Here is an 18,415-nt window from a genome sequence, read left to right on the forward strand (position 1 = left end):
TACACGAGCTTAAAGGATGTTTATCCTTTGATTTTTTTTTCTTTAAAGAAAAATCACAGTCTCCCCATCCTTTGTAGCAAAGCTTAGCATTTTAATAAGCATCCCCTGCCATGTCTGTGTACTGGCATCAGTGTTTATCTAGCAGGCTAGTATACCGATGGCGCAGACGGGGTACAGCTGGGTTCACTGCCATACTTTCTGCTTCAAGGGGGTAACAAAGCTTTGTTTCAAAAATATGGGCTCCCTACTAAAAAGAACAGCCCCAATATTAAAAAAATCATACATATATATATATATATATATATATATATTACCACAATCACACACACCCCTTAAAATAGTGGCTTTTTTTGGAACCAGGCTTGTGGGATTTTTATAAGCCCTACTGGTACGCATCATGTGACTTAATTGCAATAATTATGCTGGGGAAGAAGAGATGGTATAACAGCAGCTGTTTAGGTGATCTTAAGTTGTATTAAGGTGCCCCAAAATTAAAAATTCCAGGGGGTTGGGGGAATTCTCTTTCCTGCTTGCCACGTACGTCATTTCATGACCTAAATGTGGGTAGAATGTAAATTTCGTTATATTTCACATCAATGGATGTTTCTTGTATGGCATTTGCTGGGTACGCACTGAATTCTTACTTTGTTTTACATATTTATTGTTTTTTATTATTCTAGCAGCAACCCAGGAATCTGAATATGTATTCCATTTATGCTTTTAGGTTGTGCGCTCCACTTTCTGTATATTTTTTTGATTGCTTTCCTTATGTGTAAGGTGATTCTGGCTGAGGGCAATGAGCGGAGCCCAAGGTCTGTCTCGGCTCACGCTGTGGCCCTAGCAGCCTCACTGACCTCTCTCAGTAAAATGGCTTTGGAGAATTCGCTCTACATTAATGTTGCATTACATAGAACAAACTCAGCCTTCCCGGCAGCAAAGCTCATCGGCACAAGGTCAGCGAGTCGAACCTAAGTAACCAAGCGCCCAGTTTAGCGAATAACCCCAATCGTTTTTTATTCCTCTCTCTCTCTTAAGGTCAGATTTGAGGCAACTGAGCATCTTTAAGCATATATATATAAGCTTAACATATATCATGGTATATAGGTCACTGGTTACAACTAAAACACTAATCTATGTCTGATAAGGAGACACGTAAAGAAGATTTAAGATGTATTAAGGGTGTGTGGGTTTTGAGTCAGCCCATGCTCATTTCCACCCAGAATTATTTAATTCTCCTGCACATCCAGCCAAAAATAAAACATCTACTTTGCGGAATAATACATTATAGAATAGTAAAATGATGTATTATTAGTGTATACGTTCATTATGTATGAAACAATAGCAGACAGCTGCTTTGGGGACAATAGAATCGGATAACAACATTGGTGAAGTATGAAAGGAATCGCCATTAGCCCAGACCTCTGATGAAGCTCTGAGGAGCGAAACATGTCAGGGGGGCTACTTGTCTGAGTTTTTAATTAGCCTCTGTCACTGGTCATAATTGAATTATTTCTGTTGTTAGGACTGCAGCCATCAACAGTATGTACGACCTAATATTAGTGTTACACAGCTTATGTTACTGTGACGTATACCTTTCATGGTAGGACTGGTGACACTGGTGTTTTTAAAAATCTTTTTTTTTGGTTATACCTTTTAATAAACATATTAATAAAAGTCATGTTTTAGGGTGGGGTTATAATAAGGGTATTTTTTGATCCTGGGAACGGGATTGGTTTAATTGTAGTTGTAACTTACCCTTGGCATTATTTTGGAATTATAGAAGACATAAGGATCGTAAAAGAACATCCCTGAAAAGACGTTGTAAAAAAATGGCCTCAGCAGAAGGACATTCAGATCAGACAGGTAATCACAAGGAGAGTGATTTGGGAACAGAAGTAACAACTCCGTCTACGAAGACGTGCCGCTAGGATGCTGAGCAAGAGTTTGTGCCTCTGAAGAACAGAACGGACTATTGTTATCTGCGGAAGATCTACTGCTGGTGTGGGCAATCCAAGAACTTGCCCCGGGCATACATTACACATTTATTTTTATTGAAATCAATTAGCCGGAATACAATCTAAGGAAGAAGAACTTGAGGAATGTAGTTGAATTTTTTGGTCATGTACACAGATCTGCAATCCAAGAACATGCCCCGGGCCAACGAATAGCACCGCTGGCATAACAGAAGAGGTGAACAGGAGCCTTAAAGAGACTGAAAGTACCGGGAAGTACACAGACATACGTGTACACATATGTACAAACATACAGCGGAGAACCGGGACCTGATTTACCGTGTGAGAGCAAACCAAGGAGTACATGCTCAATATATGGAGAATTATCACCAAAAGGAATTCGCCAAATACAGATGTGTTGATGAAAAGCCCCACGGCTTTGTAGCTTTTATTTCTTTCACATTTTGGCCGGTCTTAAACCACAACAGTTTATAAACCTATAAGTACGGAAAGACCATGAGAAAGGCAACGAGCGACGCAGGCCTATACCCAGCAAAGGCAAATAAACACATGAAGGTGAACTCCTTCCGTGATGAAAGGCAAACAGAAGGTTAATTAGTACTTTTCATAAATTATTTCCAGACATCCTCCATCCAACCTTGTCTGAGATGTATCAGCCGTGCATATTAAGAGACAGTCAGGTGGAAAGACATCATGAAGCGCAGTATCTGTAGGAGAGCGCCAGAGAAGAGACATTCACCCCGTGGCAGCCATTCTCGGAGACCGCCCGGGACGTTTGAATGACACGTCTTCAGCACTACACGGTTCATGTAATCTAATAATCCCTAGTTCTTTGTCTGAGTGCCGCTAGGACATAATCCCACATAATCCCACTAATGACATTTTAAAGCACGATAACTTCCTCCATCTGAAGATGCGCACACAGAAGAGCGACGTTTACAAAGTAATTATCTATCACAGATACGGTAAATCCCTGAACAGGTTATATTTAGCGCAATAGGGTAGCGTGGTTAATGTCAAGTCTCTATGGTAACGGGTAAACTCTCAGTCCAAGCAGTTGAGTCGCAACGTATAGAACACCCCGATGTATATCCCAGACGGCTGTAGCAGCAAAGATGCCGCAGTCCGATGCCTCTCGTGACCGAACAGAAAGGAGCCTGACCGACTGAATTAACGGAATCCAAATAGGATACCCCAAACTGAATCCTAGTGCAAACGTTAATACCTTAGCAACCAACAGATTGAACCAGCGAGAAGGAACAACCTATTTTGGTTGCTATGGTAACAAGACTGCTTTTAAAACTTCTCACGATTATATATATATATATATATATACACACACACACCCCTCGTATTACACCAGCCTACGAGACATTCCGTTTTATAATCACAGGCATTGTAAAGGGTTCAGGGATATCCGCTCTTATCTGTAAAGCTATCTGTGACTTTTTCCAATGCAGGAAGCCCATTAAAGCAAATAACGCTAATAACGTTAATCGTGTTTTTAAGGTTTTACTTGGAATAATACGTACCCATCGAGCATTAGCTTTGAGGAGTTCTCAGCGCCGTCCTGGCCCTCAGAGCGGTTCAGGGCCACTTCCTCCGCAGTGGGAACGGAGTTCAGACTGAGCTGAAGGTTGTCGGCCACATCGAGAACTGACTTTACGGCAGACGTCGCACTCACTTTCTTCATCATAGACAAGTGCTTCTCCGATACAGCTACACTACAGATCCCTCCAACAGCTCGAGACTCGCTAGCAGCGGAACAGGATGCCAACACCCTCATTAAAAAAAAGTCAAGTTTCTTTCAATTCGGAGAAGTCATTTCCCTTTAAAAACAAACCTCATCCCGCACGCCGATATCCATCATCCAGTCTGTGGTCCCGACGCTACTGTTTAAAAAAACAAAGTTAGACGCTTTCTCCTGTATTGTGGCCGGCGTGTATTCTAATCACAAAGGGGAACTTAAAAATAAAAAAGTGTGTGCTCGTGGGTGACTAGCAGAATTACACAAGCCCCTATTTCATGCTCACATGGTATGAGTAACCGGCTACAGGAAAGCTCAGCAGCTCACATGTCCAAAGCACAAGAATGTGCACTTGCCCTCCCCTAAACTAGCTCAACAAGCCATGAAATGCAGTTCCGCAAGTGACTTTTAGCAATCCCCGCACCGAGCGCTTTCCTGCGATAGGTGTGTCTGAGGGGGAAGACTGCCGGACTCTTAACTCTTCTCATTCAAACCCAACAAAAACTTTACAGGAGTTGCATTCGATGGCACGAAGACACACCTGAAACGTGACCCTGCAGCCACACACGCTAACGCCAAAGAGGAAAAGCAATAAAGTTTTACATCTGCCAGCAGGTACATTTTATAGGAACATAACGAGATATTCCTGTCTGTTGCTTTAAATCAATCGTCTTTCTTATACTTGGAACTGCCTACAAGGTAAAAATACCCCTGGGTTCATTCTAGCTTTAATGTCTTCTGGGCTACATTCCTGGTGGTGTCTGACTTAAAGTCACTGTTAGTTGGGAAAGCAAGGGTTATTACACATGTAGTAGTGGGGCAAATTCCATATATATATATATATATATATATATATATATATAAAAAATATATTTTTAGTTAATGAAATAACTTCTTTTTCTACACATTTTTTTTTTCAATGGAGAGTCGTAACGGTGTGCTGCAATTAAATTTAGCACAACAAGGGTCAAAGAGAGGGAAAGAGACCAACCTGCTGCTCAAAAATTAGCCAAAAGAGCTCAACAACAAAAAAGAAAACTAAAAAAATTATATGTAATTAACTCCCCCTTTGATGACCCCACAATAGCATCCCATTTAGAAATGGCTAATCACCAGAAATTCTACTTCTGGTGCGGCTAACACTTAATTTGCGGGCTCTCGATGGATTTATGATGGAGATGTAAGCGTTGCTGGCAGTACGTCTGATAAGAATGCTTTACTTCTGACATCAGCCACAGACACCAACATTTCCCATTTACAGAAGTTGTTAGAGTGACATCTTGTGGCAGAAAGTGTGCATTGCAATTAAGCATACAAATACCCATTTCCAATAATTATCTTATTTACATGATGCAAACAATTTACACAGCGCTTCTTACAATACATGTATCCAAGGCGTCGGACAAAACCAGTACTGGTGGACTAAGACAAAACACTACATTCAGTAGAGAGGGCGCTACTCACAAGCTTACACCACAAGCTTACACCAGCTTCAAACTCATCTCCCTAACCTCTTCCCAACGGGCTAATTCTGCCACTTACACTGAAGGGCACTAGCTTGATATGATTTTCTCTCTCTGAGATCTCTCCCTTCCCTCTTTCTGACCACCACCTTCTAACCTTTTCTCCACTGCCAGATAATACCTTCCTCGACCCTCTGCTTCCCTGAAACACGTCCTGCTTTCAATGTTAACCCTTTCCACTTACAACACACTCACCTCATCTCTTGACAGCAGTTCCCCATTTATCAAACAATATCCCCAACAACTTAGACATCAGCCATTGCATACTAAAAACACGTGCTTACCCACATGACACTGATATCTGATATTTTTATATGGATCACCTAAAAATGCACCTTATTAATGGAAAAAACAAATGTACTCATTATGGTGGGTCCAAATCCCAGTATCTTACATTTTAAACATGTGAAGGGTATCTTCAAACATGACGTGGATAACGGAATCACTAGAAATTTTGAAGAATACAATTATTATTCAGAACTCAGACTGTGACTAGACCCGATTCTCCCGCAGGCATTTTATCGTCTACATATAACAATGTTCTATATCGAGTCTGTCACATGTTGACCCGCGCTCTCCCTCCACATGCCCTGGCTGCAAATGTTGGCCTTTAGGAAAACATACATGCCAATTCTCCATCTTATACAGAGGCTCTATCGCCAACACAGCTTGTAGCGATGCAAGACTCAACAAAAACCACCTACAGCTTGTGTTTTTATCCCTAATCATGTTATTAAAATAAAATGGCACATAAAACAGGACATAGAATATCAATGAGACGGGCACTAAAACGGCACCATGAAACGAATAAATGTTCTACAGGTAACAAGCTTGTAATTGTGGATCATGCAACTGACACATATAGCTGAAAATCAAAGGTAATTGAACACATTTTGGGATATTTCATTCTGTTGCCACCGGAGAGAGCATCGTAGATAAAGCTGTTCTTTATTTCATTTTGTTTCATACTGAATACCTCTGTGAGTTATTCAGAAATGGCATGAAAAGAAAGCGGTCAAGCCTGTGTTTCAGTACCACCTCTGGCTTTTCTGCGCATGTGCCGGTGTATGGGTACTCCCAATGCTTTCTCCCTAGTGACACCCAACGTGCCGGATCACAGAACCAGCCCAGTTACCTAAAGTGTTTTATGCAGGAACACTAGAGGTCATAAAAGGGGTTAAACCGAACCTGCCATCCTAATTCAATGTTGCATTATGAAAAGAATAGAAAACGTTGGTAATATTTTCCTAGCAAAACAGCCCTTCACTACCGACTGGTCCTGAGGCTCTTACCGTGACGGCGCACTGGCATGTCTATCATACCCGAAACCCGCTACTAGCGAAGAACACAATGAGAGTACGTGTACCCCCAACGCCTGGCACACAGGTGATCCGATCCTACTGACTTCTGGAAGTCACTGTCATGCAGGGTTTACTCCACTGCTCCCTGAAAACAAAAATGGGCATTGCTGCTCCTCCAGTGCAGGCAAGATCAGCTGGTAAAGGAGCACGAGGGCAGAGTATTCAGTAATAGGATAACAAATTCCTTTACACACCAGCCTCCTTTCTTTTTAGTAGGTGAAATACCGTATTTGCTCGAATACAAGATGTTTTTTTTATTTTCCCCAGAGCAAATGCTCTCTTGTCTTATAATCGGACCTCAAATATAAGAGGTCTAACTATAAGACTAAGATCCAGATCCCCCGCCGTGCTGCAGGGGACCCGGATCCTCCTCTCTGGCAGCCGGTAAACGTCTGTGCGATGCACGCAGACAACCTCCGCTGCTACCCGACACTTCCGCCGGGGCTTCTATGATGGAGTGACGTGACCTTCCGGTGCTCGGTCATAGAAGCCCTGGCGGAAGTCTCGGGTAGCTGCAGAGGTTGTCTGCGCCGACGTCCACCGGCTGCCCCCACTAGATACCAGGGAGTCTGAAGTAGGGCTGCAACTAACGATTATTTTCATTTAGTTTAATTAGTTGGCCGATTATTTTTTCGATTAATCGGATAAAAAATGTACATTTTTTATTTATTTTAAATAATTTAATAAAGTAACGTAGGGAGTTAAAAACAAACAGTAGAATAAAAAAAACTTTCATAAAAATGCATTTCTTGTTTTTATTTCCCAACCTGCCCCCCCAGTTATGCACATTTGAGCCCAGACATGCCACACTGCCGTCCCCACATATGCCTTATATATTCCTCCCCAGGAATGCTGTATACCCCCCTGATATGCCAGTGCCCTCATAGATTTGCAGACTCGTTCACAGACAATACTTTTATAAATAAATACAGGATTAATCTTCACTGATTTAGATTCCCCTTAGTTTGCCCCCCTTTACCTTTAACTGCACCTTAAGTAAACTTTATTAAATTAACCCCAAGTCCTCAGCATTCAAAACTGCCACTAAATTAACCCTAAAGACCCCATTAACCACATCTGCCGCTAAATTAACCCTAAAGACCCCATCAACCACAACTGCCGCTAAATTAACCCTAAACACCTCATCAACCACAACTGCCCCTAAATTAACCCTAAACACCCCATTAACTATAACTGCCCCTAAATTAACCCTAAACACCCCATCAACCACAACTGCCCCTAAATTAACCCTAAACACCCCACTAACTATAACTGCCCCTAAATTAACCCTAAACACCCCACTAACTATAACTGCCCCTAACTTTCGGCAGCCCAAATATTAATTTTATACTCAGATGAGTTCTTGAGCCATGTGGACGCTATAGGAAATGGGTGGGGCCCATTGGCACTTTGGCCCCGCCCCCTTATTTCTTCTAGTCCCTGCCTGCAGTCACTGCCTATTGCCCCCGCCCCTTTCTCCCTGTCCCCCCTTGCAGCCAATCGGCAGGGACTGGAAGAAGGAAGTGGGCGGGCCAATCGGCAGGTACTGCAGGGAGGGACTTGTAAGTAGGAGCTGCTGCTGTAAGTCACTGAAAGGGATTGGTGCGTGTCAAGACCCCGCTCCCGCAACCCGGAGGAGCAGCGCTCACCCGGCAATCTCCGGGTCAAACCCGGAGAGTTCCCAGGTATGCGAATTGCGCATCCCTGCGCTAAACCCCCGATTATAGGCCGCACCCCCACTTTAAAGACTCATTGGGGCAAATACAGTAGTTTTTATTAAATATAAAAAAACGTTTTTAATGTGAATGAATATTTACTAGTAAAACTTTTTTCCTATAGGGTAGTCTTATATTCAGGCTTTTTTCTTTCTAAATTAATATTCAAATTTTGAAGGGTTGTCTTATTATCGGGGTCGAAAATATCACGCAAATTGTCTCATCTCAATCTAAATTCCACAAACATATCTCCCTGTATATCCTCACACCTCACTAGCTTGTAAAGTTTGATCTCCATTCACTAAACATTCCTCGTGTTTCTGTGTATTACACACAGCGCTTCCCGCCGGGTTAACCTTTGTCTACCAGCGGCCAGCTACGTCAATCGCATAATGAACGCCAACAGGTGGAAAACAACTACGGCAACAGGCCTGCGAAACAGCTTCAATTTAAACAATATATGAAGTGTATTGCAATGTTTTCAGTTATATAACACAAAAAGGAAACCTAAGAACCATTTGGCCATCCAGTCTGCCCATTTTTCCTGATGCAAAGACTCGGAGCTTAATCAGTCCCCTTGGTCTTGTTTTAGATCCCTGAGATGCCTGCCCCGCGCATGTTTACATTCCCTCAATGTATTAGCCTTCCTTACATTACATGCCAGCCTCTGACTCTCCACGTTTACATTATAAGCTCTTGTTGGAACATTCTGTACTTCCCTCCTGTACTTTATTAAATCCCTATTTAAATGTTTCTATCACATCTCCTCCTCCCCCCCCAGCTATACTTATAAAGATCCCTTAGACCAGGGGTTCTCAAACTGCGGCCCTCCAGCTGCTGCAGGACTACATCTCCCATAATGCTCCTTCAGCTAAGGGGCTGGCTGAGGAGTATGGGAGATGTAGTCCTGCAGCAGCTGGAGGGCCGCAGTTTGAGAACCCCTGCCTTAGACTTTCCTTGCGTAAAGGAGAACCCCTGATACGTGCAGCTTGATAACATTAACAGAAAGTGGTGGGTGCCGCCATATTGCAATCTTGAGAAGATCTGAGAGAAGTTGCCCAGAGAAAAAGAGAAAACAAAACCGGCAATTCTCTCTACTGAGTTCTATAAACGTACGGAATTCCCATCTTTTCTCCTTTATCCATAATATAAAACACGTGGCAATTACTAACCGCTTTCAATGAGTACGGGAAGGGTATTAATCCAACTTTAATTAATTTTATTTATACTATGAAGCGTGTATATAATATAATACCATCTATTCCTTTCACAGACACTGGGCAGCCTGCATTAAGTCAGTGATATGATATTAACTTCTTCCCTCTCTCATTATTATTTATCGTTTTATATAGCGCCAACAAATTCCATAGCACTGTACAATGGGTAGACAGGACATAACAAGTAGCACATATCATCATCTGACTTACAGAGACAACAGGTGAGGAGGGCCTTGCTGAAAGAGCTTACAATCTAGAGGGAGTTAGGGTGTATTAAATAGGCAGAAGGTGAAACTATAGCACCCAAGGGTGGGACGTTTAGGTGTCCTGCACATTATTAACAGATCAGGGTCACATTGTCTAACATCCTACACACATTCTAATACATGAACAGAAATATATACCGTATTGGCCCAAATATGGGCCGCACTTTTTCCCCCACTTTAGTATTTAAAGTGGGGGTGCAGCCTATATTCGGGGTTTAGCGCAGTAATGCGCAATTCGTATCGCCTGACGGGTGGGTGTTTTTTTTCCTTTTTCATTTATCCCTGCTATGGGTAAGGAGCAGGGTTAGGATCCAGATCCCCTGGATCCTTCTCTCCGGCAGCCGGTGGACGTCTGCGTGATGTGCATAGACAACCTCCGCTGCCAGCACTTCCGCCAGGGCTTATATGGTGGAGCACCGGTGTGACATAACCTTCCGGTGCTCCACCATAGAGGCCCCGGCAGAAGTGCCGGCAGCTGAGGTTGTCTACGCGTACCGCACAGACGTTCACCGGCTGCTTAGACAGCTGGAAAGTTAAAATTATGGTACATAAAGTATACATTTGCAGAAACTACACCCTTTGGCGCATCAAGTGAGGGGCTGCATGTATTCGTAGCACAAGACTGGAGTGTGCAAGACATAAATGAACTTGTCGCTGTGATTGAAGTGTGATATTCACTTATTTGTTGTGCACGTCAGATTTGTGAGACAAATACAAAGTTTTTTTAGTTTCTAAAAATATATAGTTTTGTTGGCATATTTTAACATTCTAGGCAGCTAGAGCTGTTTAATTGATGGCAGCCATGCAAAGATGTATTTTGTGATAGTCTAGTAAATTGAACTTTTAGCTATAAAATATTAGAAAAACAAAGTCTACTGTTCTCAATTTCTGTTTATTTTAGACCGGTTACCTACTACAAATATTTAGCAGCACAGCTTTTGATATTAGAGTTTAGAAAAATAAAATTACAAACTAGTTTTTATTGAGTCGGAAGTGAAAAAATACACTTTTTCCCAATTTTTGGCTTTATTTTGCAAACCTTATGAGACATACACATATAAAAATGGTATATTTGGAATCTGCTGGGTGTGCTGAAAAAAACAATATATGGTTTGTATAGTTTATTCCCAAGAAATGAGATGCACCAAAATGCCGAAAACCAGCTTAGCGCCCAACGGGTTAAAATAGCACCAAACTTTTAGGGTGCGGCCTACATTCGAGCCAATACAGTATATATATATATATATAGGGGAGTGCACAACCTTAAAAGACATACATATTCAGATTCCCGGGTTGCTGCTAGAATAATAAATGACCAAAAAATACACAAAACAAAGCAAGAATTCAGTGCATACCATTCAAAAAAAATCACATTCCCAATATACATTGCTGTGATAATATAGAAGACTCCCAGTGTCTGCGGACATAATGGTTTGCCAGCTTTATTTAATGTAAAACACGTTTCCCTCGCTAGTTTTAAAATGAGACACGGGGGGGTTAAGTGCAAAGGGTTACTCTGGTGCAAAAGCAAAATGTGGAGACATTAGCCATTGGTTGCTATGGTGACTGCACCAGGATTGATGATCGGTGAACAAGAACAGTACAGATACAAGATTAACTTATTAGCAAGATAAATATAAGCCATATTGTGAACTCACATATTAAAAGACTTTTGTTGCATCACAGCAGAACTTGAGCAAGATCACTACAGCATTGGCGTTTAGTGAAAAGGGCCCTAATCCTTCATAAGTCATAGACAACAAGTATAAAGGAGACCTCTGTGTCTCCATCGCCCTGAACTAATTGGTAAAAGAATGACGGCACATTCTATCACAGTGTGAGGGAATCATGAGACCTGAGTTGACATGAGACTTAATAACACTAGTAGATTATATCATACCGGGGCATGATACACATACGTTGGCAACGGATGGACCTTTTACCAAAGTGGTCACCACAGGACAACAATCCTGCAAGTCCCTCAGCCGAGGACCACCTCCGAGCAGGCTGAGCCAAGGCTGCGTATTCAGGAACACCGCCTGCGTCAGTAAAAAGCAGGTGGGGAGACGGAAAACAAAAGAAGCTATCGCTGATCAAACAACGAGATGTTCACAAGCTGCGTGGGTGTCGGGATTACCTCCCAACAGAAAACAAATATGAAATAAATAAAAAAAAAAGCCAGCCAGCCGTTATTATAAAAACAGATAGTCTTTCCAACATTTCAAATCTTTGATATATACATACATTACAGATATATTATATACACACATATATACACACAGACGCTGTATCCATCCAGTCATCTACAATGTAGTTTTATTTCAATGAATGCCTACAATGTGCAAAGTCAAAAAAACTGTAGCTTCCCTAAAACACAACTTGATTAACCCACGAATATTCTCTTACTGGTAAACAGTAATGGTAACGGTCGCTGCACGCATTTCCAGGTCATCCATTGTTTGCCGTGTACTTTTGGGATTTGAATGTTGCAGGTCGATGATGGGCTTCTTTTTTTATTTTTTATTTCTTTTTAAAGTTTCTTGGAGGTAGGACAGTATGAGGAGTCCTTAGTATAATATGTTCTGGATGTTTTGAATGCAAAATGCATTCAAAGGGTAATGAAGAAAAATGGACACTTTAACAGGGACCAGAACATCACTTTAATCACGTCAAACGAGAAGTAAAGGAACCCTACCTATAAAACTTAACTTATTGATATACCCTTAAATGGGAAGGTTATCTAGATATTCATTGCCTAAGCAGTCTCAAGAGAGCAAAACTGGCAGAACACAAGCATAAGTCCCCAAATCCTCTATCAACACCCAACCATTCCATAAAACATTCCCTAACCAACCGCACCAATCTGCAGAGGTCAAGAAGGACCTTCTCCAAGGACCCTGTCTGGCCTGCTGTCATTGATTACGGACCGCAACGCATCTAAACAAGCAAATATTTACACATCGTTCATGGGAATCCCCTGACGGTACCGTAGATATGTAGAAATGCCCGTCCATAATCAATGACGGCCGTCTTCATCTAGCATCTCGAAACATGCTGCAGCTCCATTCTTGGGAGTTACAGAATGTGGCCTTTATATTAAAACTTAGTTTGGATTCTTGCAAATACACAACTTTTGAATTTAAAAAAAAGATTTAAAATGATAAAAAAACAATAAGCACAATACACTCGCCATAATACAGAGAAGAACTTCTACAACCCATACTAAAGGTCATAACCCTGAGAGTTCATTTCTGCTCAGCCAGTCTGTACATATTTACATAGAACCTCATCGGTCTTCCCCATGGGAGAACTCGGGAAGCTTGTTAAACGTACTGTATATTTTCACAGGGTACCCAACACCAGCAAGTGACCCTAAATTACTAAACAACACAATAAACCGATACAAAACCCTACCAAGCTGCCATTAGCCAACGCCACCAATACAGCTACTTGTGTCCCTGCAGCCTTAAATGGGGAGTCCCATAGAAAAAATCTTTCTTCTTGAGCATAAAATCCAGTGCTGTATATAGTAATGAAGGTATTAACGTCCTTTATACGCAGACCTGGAGGCTGCCATTGTTGTAAGATATTTTGAGGGACACAGCCACCACACCGAGCCGATTCTTTATGGCAATGCTAATGAAGTCCATTCCTTCATAGACTTCCATTAATCAGAGCGCTGGGCTGGGTGATTGCGACCGAGGCACTTTATTGATTACTAGAAGGTAGTATGATAAGAAGTCCGGGTGTTTGTCTGAATAACATAAAGCGAGAACAAAATGGCTAATATGTTTAAAAAAACACAGCGCAACATAATATCGATAGACATAAACGGCGGGATCACTGCCAACAGAGAGAACAACACGATTCTAAACATCCAACGCAAACACAGAACTGCTTAGGTACTGAACAGCATATCACATTTACAGCAGCATCATATTCCATAGCGCTGCACAATACTGTAATTAAGTATAGAATTGTATTTTCTCTTCTGAGAAACACTGTCGCACATGCTGGGTGGGGCTTAATATGAAGGTCCAATCATAGTTGCAGTACAGACTGGATCCTTTTCGTTACCCATAACAAGACTGAGAGGGTTTTATGATTCTGTCATTTATGCGTCAATACACTTAAAGCAGCCAATCAGCAGCAGGAAAGCACTCCCCATGAAAACAATGAGAGCACTTTCTGCGCAGGGGCACATAAGCTGCGGTATCTAGCCAGCGACGGGCACATGCTTACTTATGGGGCATTCTGCAGGGGGGGCAGCATGAACATGTAAAGTGGCCATGTAGCTATTGCATGCATTAAAATACATATGATGATGGTAGCGGCAGTGTGGATAACATGTCAAGCTACAATTAGACTATAAAGTTAATTTAAACAGTACTGAGGCAGCACTGGGGTGACAGGCAGCTCCCCCGTTATGAAACACAGAGATCTGAAGTTTGGGAGCCCCCTATACCCCTGGGGCCCCAGCCTGCTTGTACAGGGCACTCCGAGCACTCGCCCGCCCTCACGCCCACTCCTCACTTCTTCAGATCGATGCTGAACAGGCCGAATCCCACCGGTGTGGAGTTGCCGGTCGGTGTCGCTTCCTGCGCCAGCTCCGCGGTCTCAGCGCCGCCTCCGCCCTGATCATGGTTGTAGGTGAGACTGGTGCTGGAGGTAGACATTGTAAACTGTGTGTTCTGTAAAACGGGCAGCGGCTGTCGGCGTCACGGGGGCCGGGAGAGGCAGTAAGGGATTACGGTCACGTGACAAATCGCTGACACGGCGCACAGCGAGCAGGAAGAAGGGGGCGGGGCTACTGCCGGCTAGGAATTCCGGGTGTACTATGGTAACGAACTCTTAACCAATCAGGCGCTACTATTGCCTCAAAGGGAATGTCAACGCTGTGTACTGGTGGAACGCGTTTGAGTGTGACGTCACGAGAAGTTTGTCCCCCTTTAGTTGGCTTTGAAAGTTTAGGTGTAGCGTCCGGTTGCTGTTTGCTTTGTGCGATTTACATTTTAAATAGGATTACGATACTTAGTAGGTTGGAGTGAACGCCATGTCTCCCATTTTATGCATAAATTAAACTGAATGAAGGGACCTGGTCTGACAGGGCTAATAGTGCAAAAATACCCTAAAGGGACAGTTTAATGTCCTTACAGCCTCGCTAAAGAAGATTGCATATTAAACTATTCTACATTATTACAGGCATTCTGCTCGCATTACACAAATAGCGCTGTGGATACCCGTGTAAAGCCCAGCCCTGTGCTTAATGTGCAATGCTCAGTTCAGGGGTTGCGTGTCCAGTTATTAAAGGGACACTCCAGCCATCACGCGCATTTTCATGCCTGATAACTGTGATCTCTTTATATTTTCATGGTACCCCCCATACAGATGAATTTAGAGAATTCTGCAGAATCCCACCAGATGCCCCTTGGCATATTCCCCCTAGGCATATGCCCATATGCAATCTATTAAGATCCCTGTGTTTCAAATTGAGTTTAGAGGCAAAGTTCTCCATTCCCAACGCCATGATCCATACCCATGATGAAAAAAAGTGCTCAACCTGTCACAAGACGATGCAATAAAGAGTATTTAAACAAAATAAACTTCCACGTCATGTGCTTAGGATCTTTCCCAGAAGAATTTTCTAGGAAATATAACACATTTTGTTAAAAACTCTCCTTCATGCAGAACAATTACCCACACATCACTAATTTTATTGGAGTGACAATGAGAGGCATTTGAGCCAGCTGATCACATGACTGATCATGTGCCTCCAGGGCGCAGCCATAGTTTAAAGTAATTTCTAAGGAGGCCTTTATCACTTTCTGAAATATGAATTCCACAGACAAAAGACAAATAGAATAAAAAAAATAATGTTGCACATTAGCCCAGATACACAGACAGGATTATTGGAAAATAAGTTGCAATTAGATTACTTGCCCCTACTGAAAAATATGTACTAATTTGAACAGGACTCTTTCAGTCCTGGCAGTTTAAAGGCACACTCCAGCCATCATATTAACTTTAATGCATTCCTTTCCGTGCCCTCTAGCCACTAAGCTTGTAAGTGATGTGTCTGGCGGATGTGGGTCTGAAGAGCCACCTTCCAACGCAGACCACCATTGATTTTATAGCTCCTTGAACCAGACAAGGGAGATCTGAAGATCTTCCCAACTCCATGATCCTACTGCCAGCAAAAATCAGGAGTCGTATGCCGGCCCAAAGCAAGAAGCACATTTGTCAGAGAATACATTAAAATTCGATTTACAGAACCAAACTGTATCAATAAAATTGGGTTTTGAAGAAAAAAAAAGAATTCATGTCTTTACCAGAGCCAGACCAATGAGAAACGTCAGGGCTGGTAATGTATAATGTGTAGTTAAAGTGAAGAGATGTATTAAGCATCATCTCACCAATTTAATTACGTGTTATGCAGGGTCAGCTCACTCATGCTACACTTTGGGTTATTTGTTGTCACAAATAATCCACTAGGTGGAGTATGTGTGTAAAAACATCCTCGCAAACCATGCTTTGCCTGTCTCTTAGTCCATATGTATGCCTGGACTTAATCTGTTGACGGAAATCATGTTATATTAACGCTAATGAAATAATACTTTTTAATTATGAACTGTACGGCCTTTTAAATGGCAGAAGAATTCGGCGACAACTTTGTCATACATATGGAAAAAAGGTCTTATAAAGTAACCGGATACATGTCAAACCTTAGTCACTGCTGTTCAAGCTATCAAGCTTTTGGTGATATATTTATACGGTTGAAGGGTCATGCAAGAATCAAACCTAGGTGAGTAACGGAACGGGTAGGCAATAGGGGTGGAAGGCAAAGAACATTAGCCAGTAGCGGGGCTGTCTGATAACATGAAGGGCAGCTGCCAGAAAAGTGAACAAACAGATCCAGGTGTAAAATCACTTTCTTTTCTAGAAGACACTGAATATCGAAGATTACTTCATCAGTCATTGAGAAAACTAGACGTTACTGCGTTTTTGAGAGCATTACTAAAAAATACATAAATAAAAGTGAAAACATTGGTTTTGCAATAACAGCTGCCACTGACCCCTCGCAAGCTGCCACATCCATTCCTCCTGACAGCAGTCCGTGGACTAATGCCAATATGGCTACATTTTAAAATTGTCAGCATTTGCTTCCGATTTATTAGTAGTGTTATGGCTCACCCATGTAACTTTACACAAAACATGTGTTGCCATATAATGGTCATTTTACAATGTTACCAGCGGGAGCTCAATTAGTGAAAGACATCTCTAATGCCTTCCCGTACACACATGAATGGCCTGTAAAGTGTCTGAAGCCAGAGACTACTAGCACGTGCACCTCATCTCATACCATTATTTCCATTACACATTTACATCCTTAAGTTATTGTCCTATGGTTTTAATGGATGTCCACTATATGGCCAAAAGTATGTGGATGCCTGACCATTACACCTATATGAACTTGTTGGACATCTCATTTAAAAACCATGGGCATTAATATGGAGTTGCCCCCTCTCCTTTTGCAGCTATAACAACCTCAACGCTTTCTGCAGGATTTTGGAGAGTTTCTATAGGGGGGGGGGTTCCCATTCATCCAGTAGAGCATGTGAAGTCAGGCACTGATGTTGGACAAGAAGGTCTGGCTCACAATCGGCATTCCATTTCATCCCAAAGGTTGTTAGTGGGGTTAAGATCAGGGCTCTGTGCAGGTCAGTCAAGTTCCTTCACATCAAATGTTTCAAACCATGTCTTTATGGTCTTCACCAAAGGGGTGCCACAACATTGAAAGCATACAATTGTCTAAAATGTCTTTGTATGCTGCATCATTAACCCACCACTGCATCTAAAACCAGAAAAACAGCTTTACACTATCATGCCTACTCCACCAGACGTTACAGTAGATACTATGAATTCCGAGAGGTAGCGTTCTCCTGGCCAATCCCAGATTTGTCCATCAGATTTTCACATACTTCTGATGTTGCCTCCAGAGCCAGTTTGGAACTCTTTAGTGAGCAATGCTACAGGGGACAGGAGAATTTTATCTTCACACGTCAGCATTTGGCAGCCCCACTCTGTGTGTGCGTGGTCTACCACTTCATGGCTGAGCGGTTGTTCTTCTAGCACCACATTTAACCCCTTAAGGACCGGGCTCATTTTTCGTTTTGTACCCTGTGGGACCGAGGCTGTTTTGACACTTTTGTGGTGCTTGTGTTCAGCTGTAATTTTCTCCTCACCCATTTAGTGTACCCACATAAGTTATATATTGTTTTTTTCAGGACAAGATGGGCTTTCTTCAGATACCATTATTTTGATCGTATCATCTTATTTACTATAAAAAAAATAAAAAAAACATGGTGAAAAATTGAAAAAAAACCAAATTTTATGACTTTTATTTGAAAAATCTTTTACTCCCCTAAAAAAGCAAGTAAAAAAACTAGCTAAATAGATTCTACTACTTGTCCTGAGTTTAGAAATACCCAATGTTTTTATGTTTTTTTGCTGTTTTTTGTAAGTTATAGGGCAATAAGTACAAGCAGCGTTTTATGATTTCCAAATCTTTTTTAACAAATCTGGTCAGTCTGCCTCCATCTCCTCTTTGGAACA

The 18,415-nt window shown here is 42.0% G+C and overlaps 1 protein-coding gene across 1 annotated transcript in view; it reads right to left on the minus strand.

Annotated features, from left to right (window-relative positions):
* LOC149285481 (AP-3 complex subunit beta-1-like) overlaps window positions 1–14,478 on the minus strand; it is a 103,996-nt gene extending 89,518 nt beyond the window's left edge. Inside the window, exon 1 of the mRNA XM_089495260.1 lies at window positions 14,336–14,478. Within this exon, the coding sequence (XP_089351386.1) occupies window positions 14,336–14,478 (143 nt within the window). The remainder of the gene's footprint in view (window positions 1–14,335) is intronic.
* Between the last annotated feature and the right edge of the window lie 3,937 nt (window positions 14,479–18,415).

Source organism: Sceloporus occidentalis, unplaced genomic scaffold (assembly GCF_023333645.1).
Source record: "Sceloporus occidentalis isolate IW3139 unplaced genomic scaffold, rSceOcc1.0.p SCAF_78, whole genome shotgun sequence".
Classification (NCBI taxonomy): Eukaryota; Metazoa; Chordata; class Lepidosauria; order Squamata; family Phrynosomatidae; genus Sceloporus; species Sceloporus occidentalis.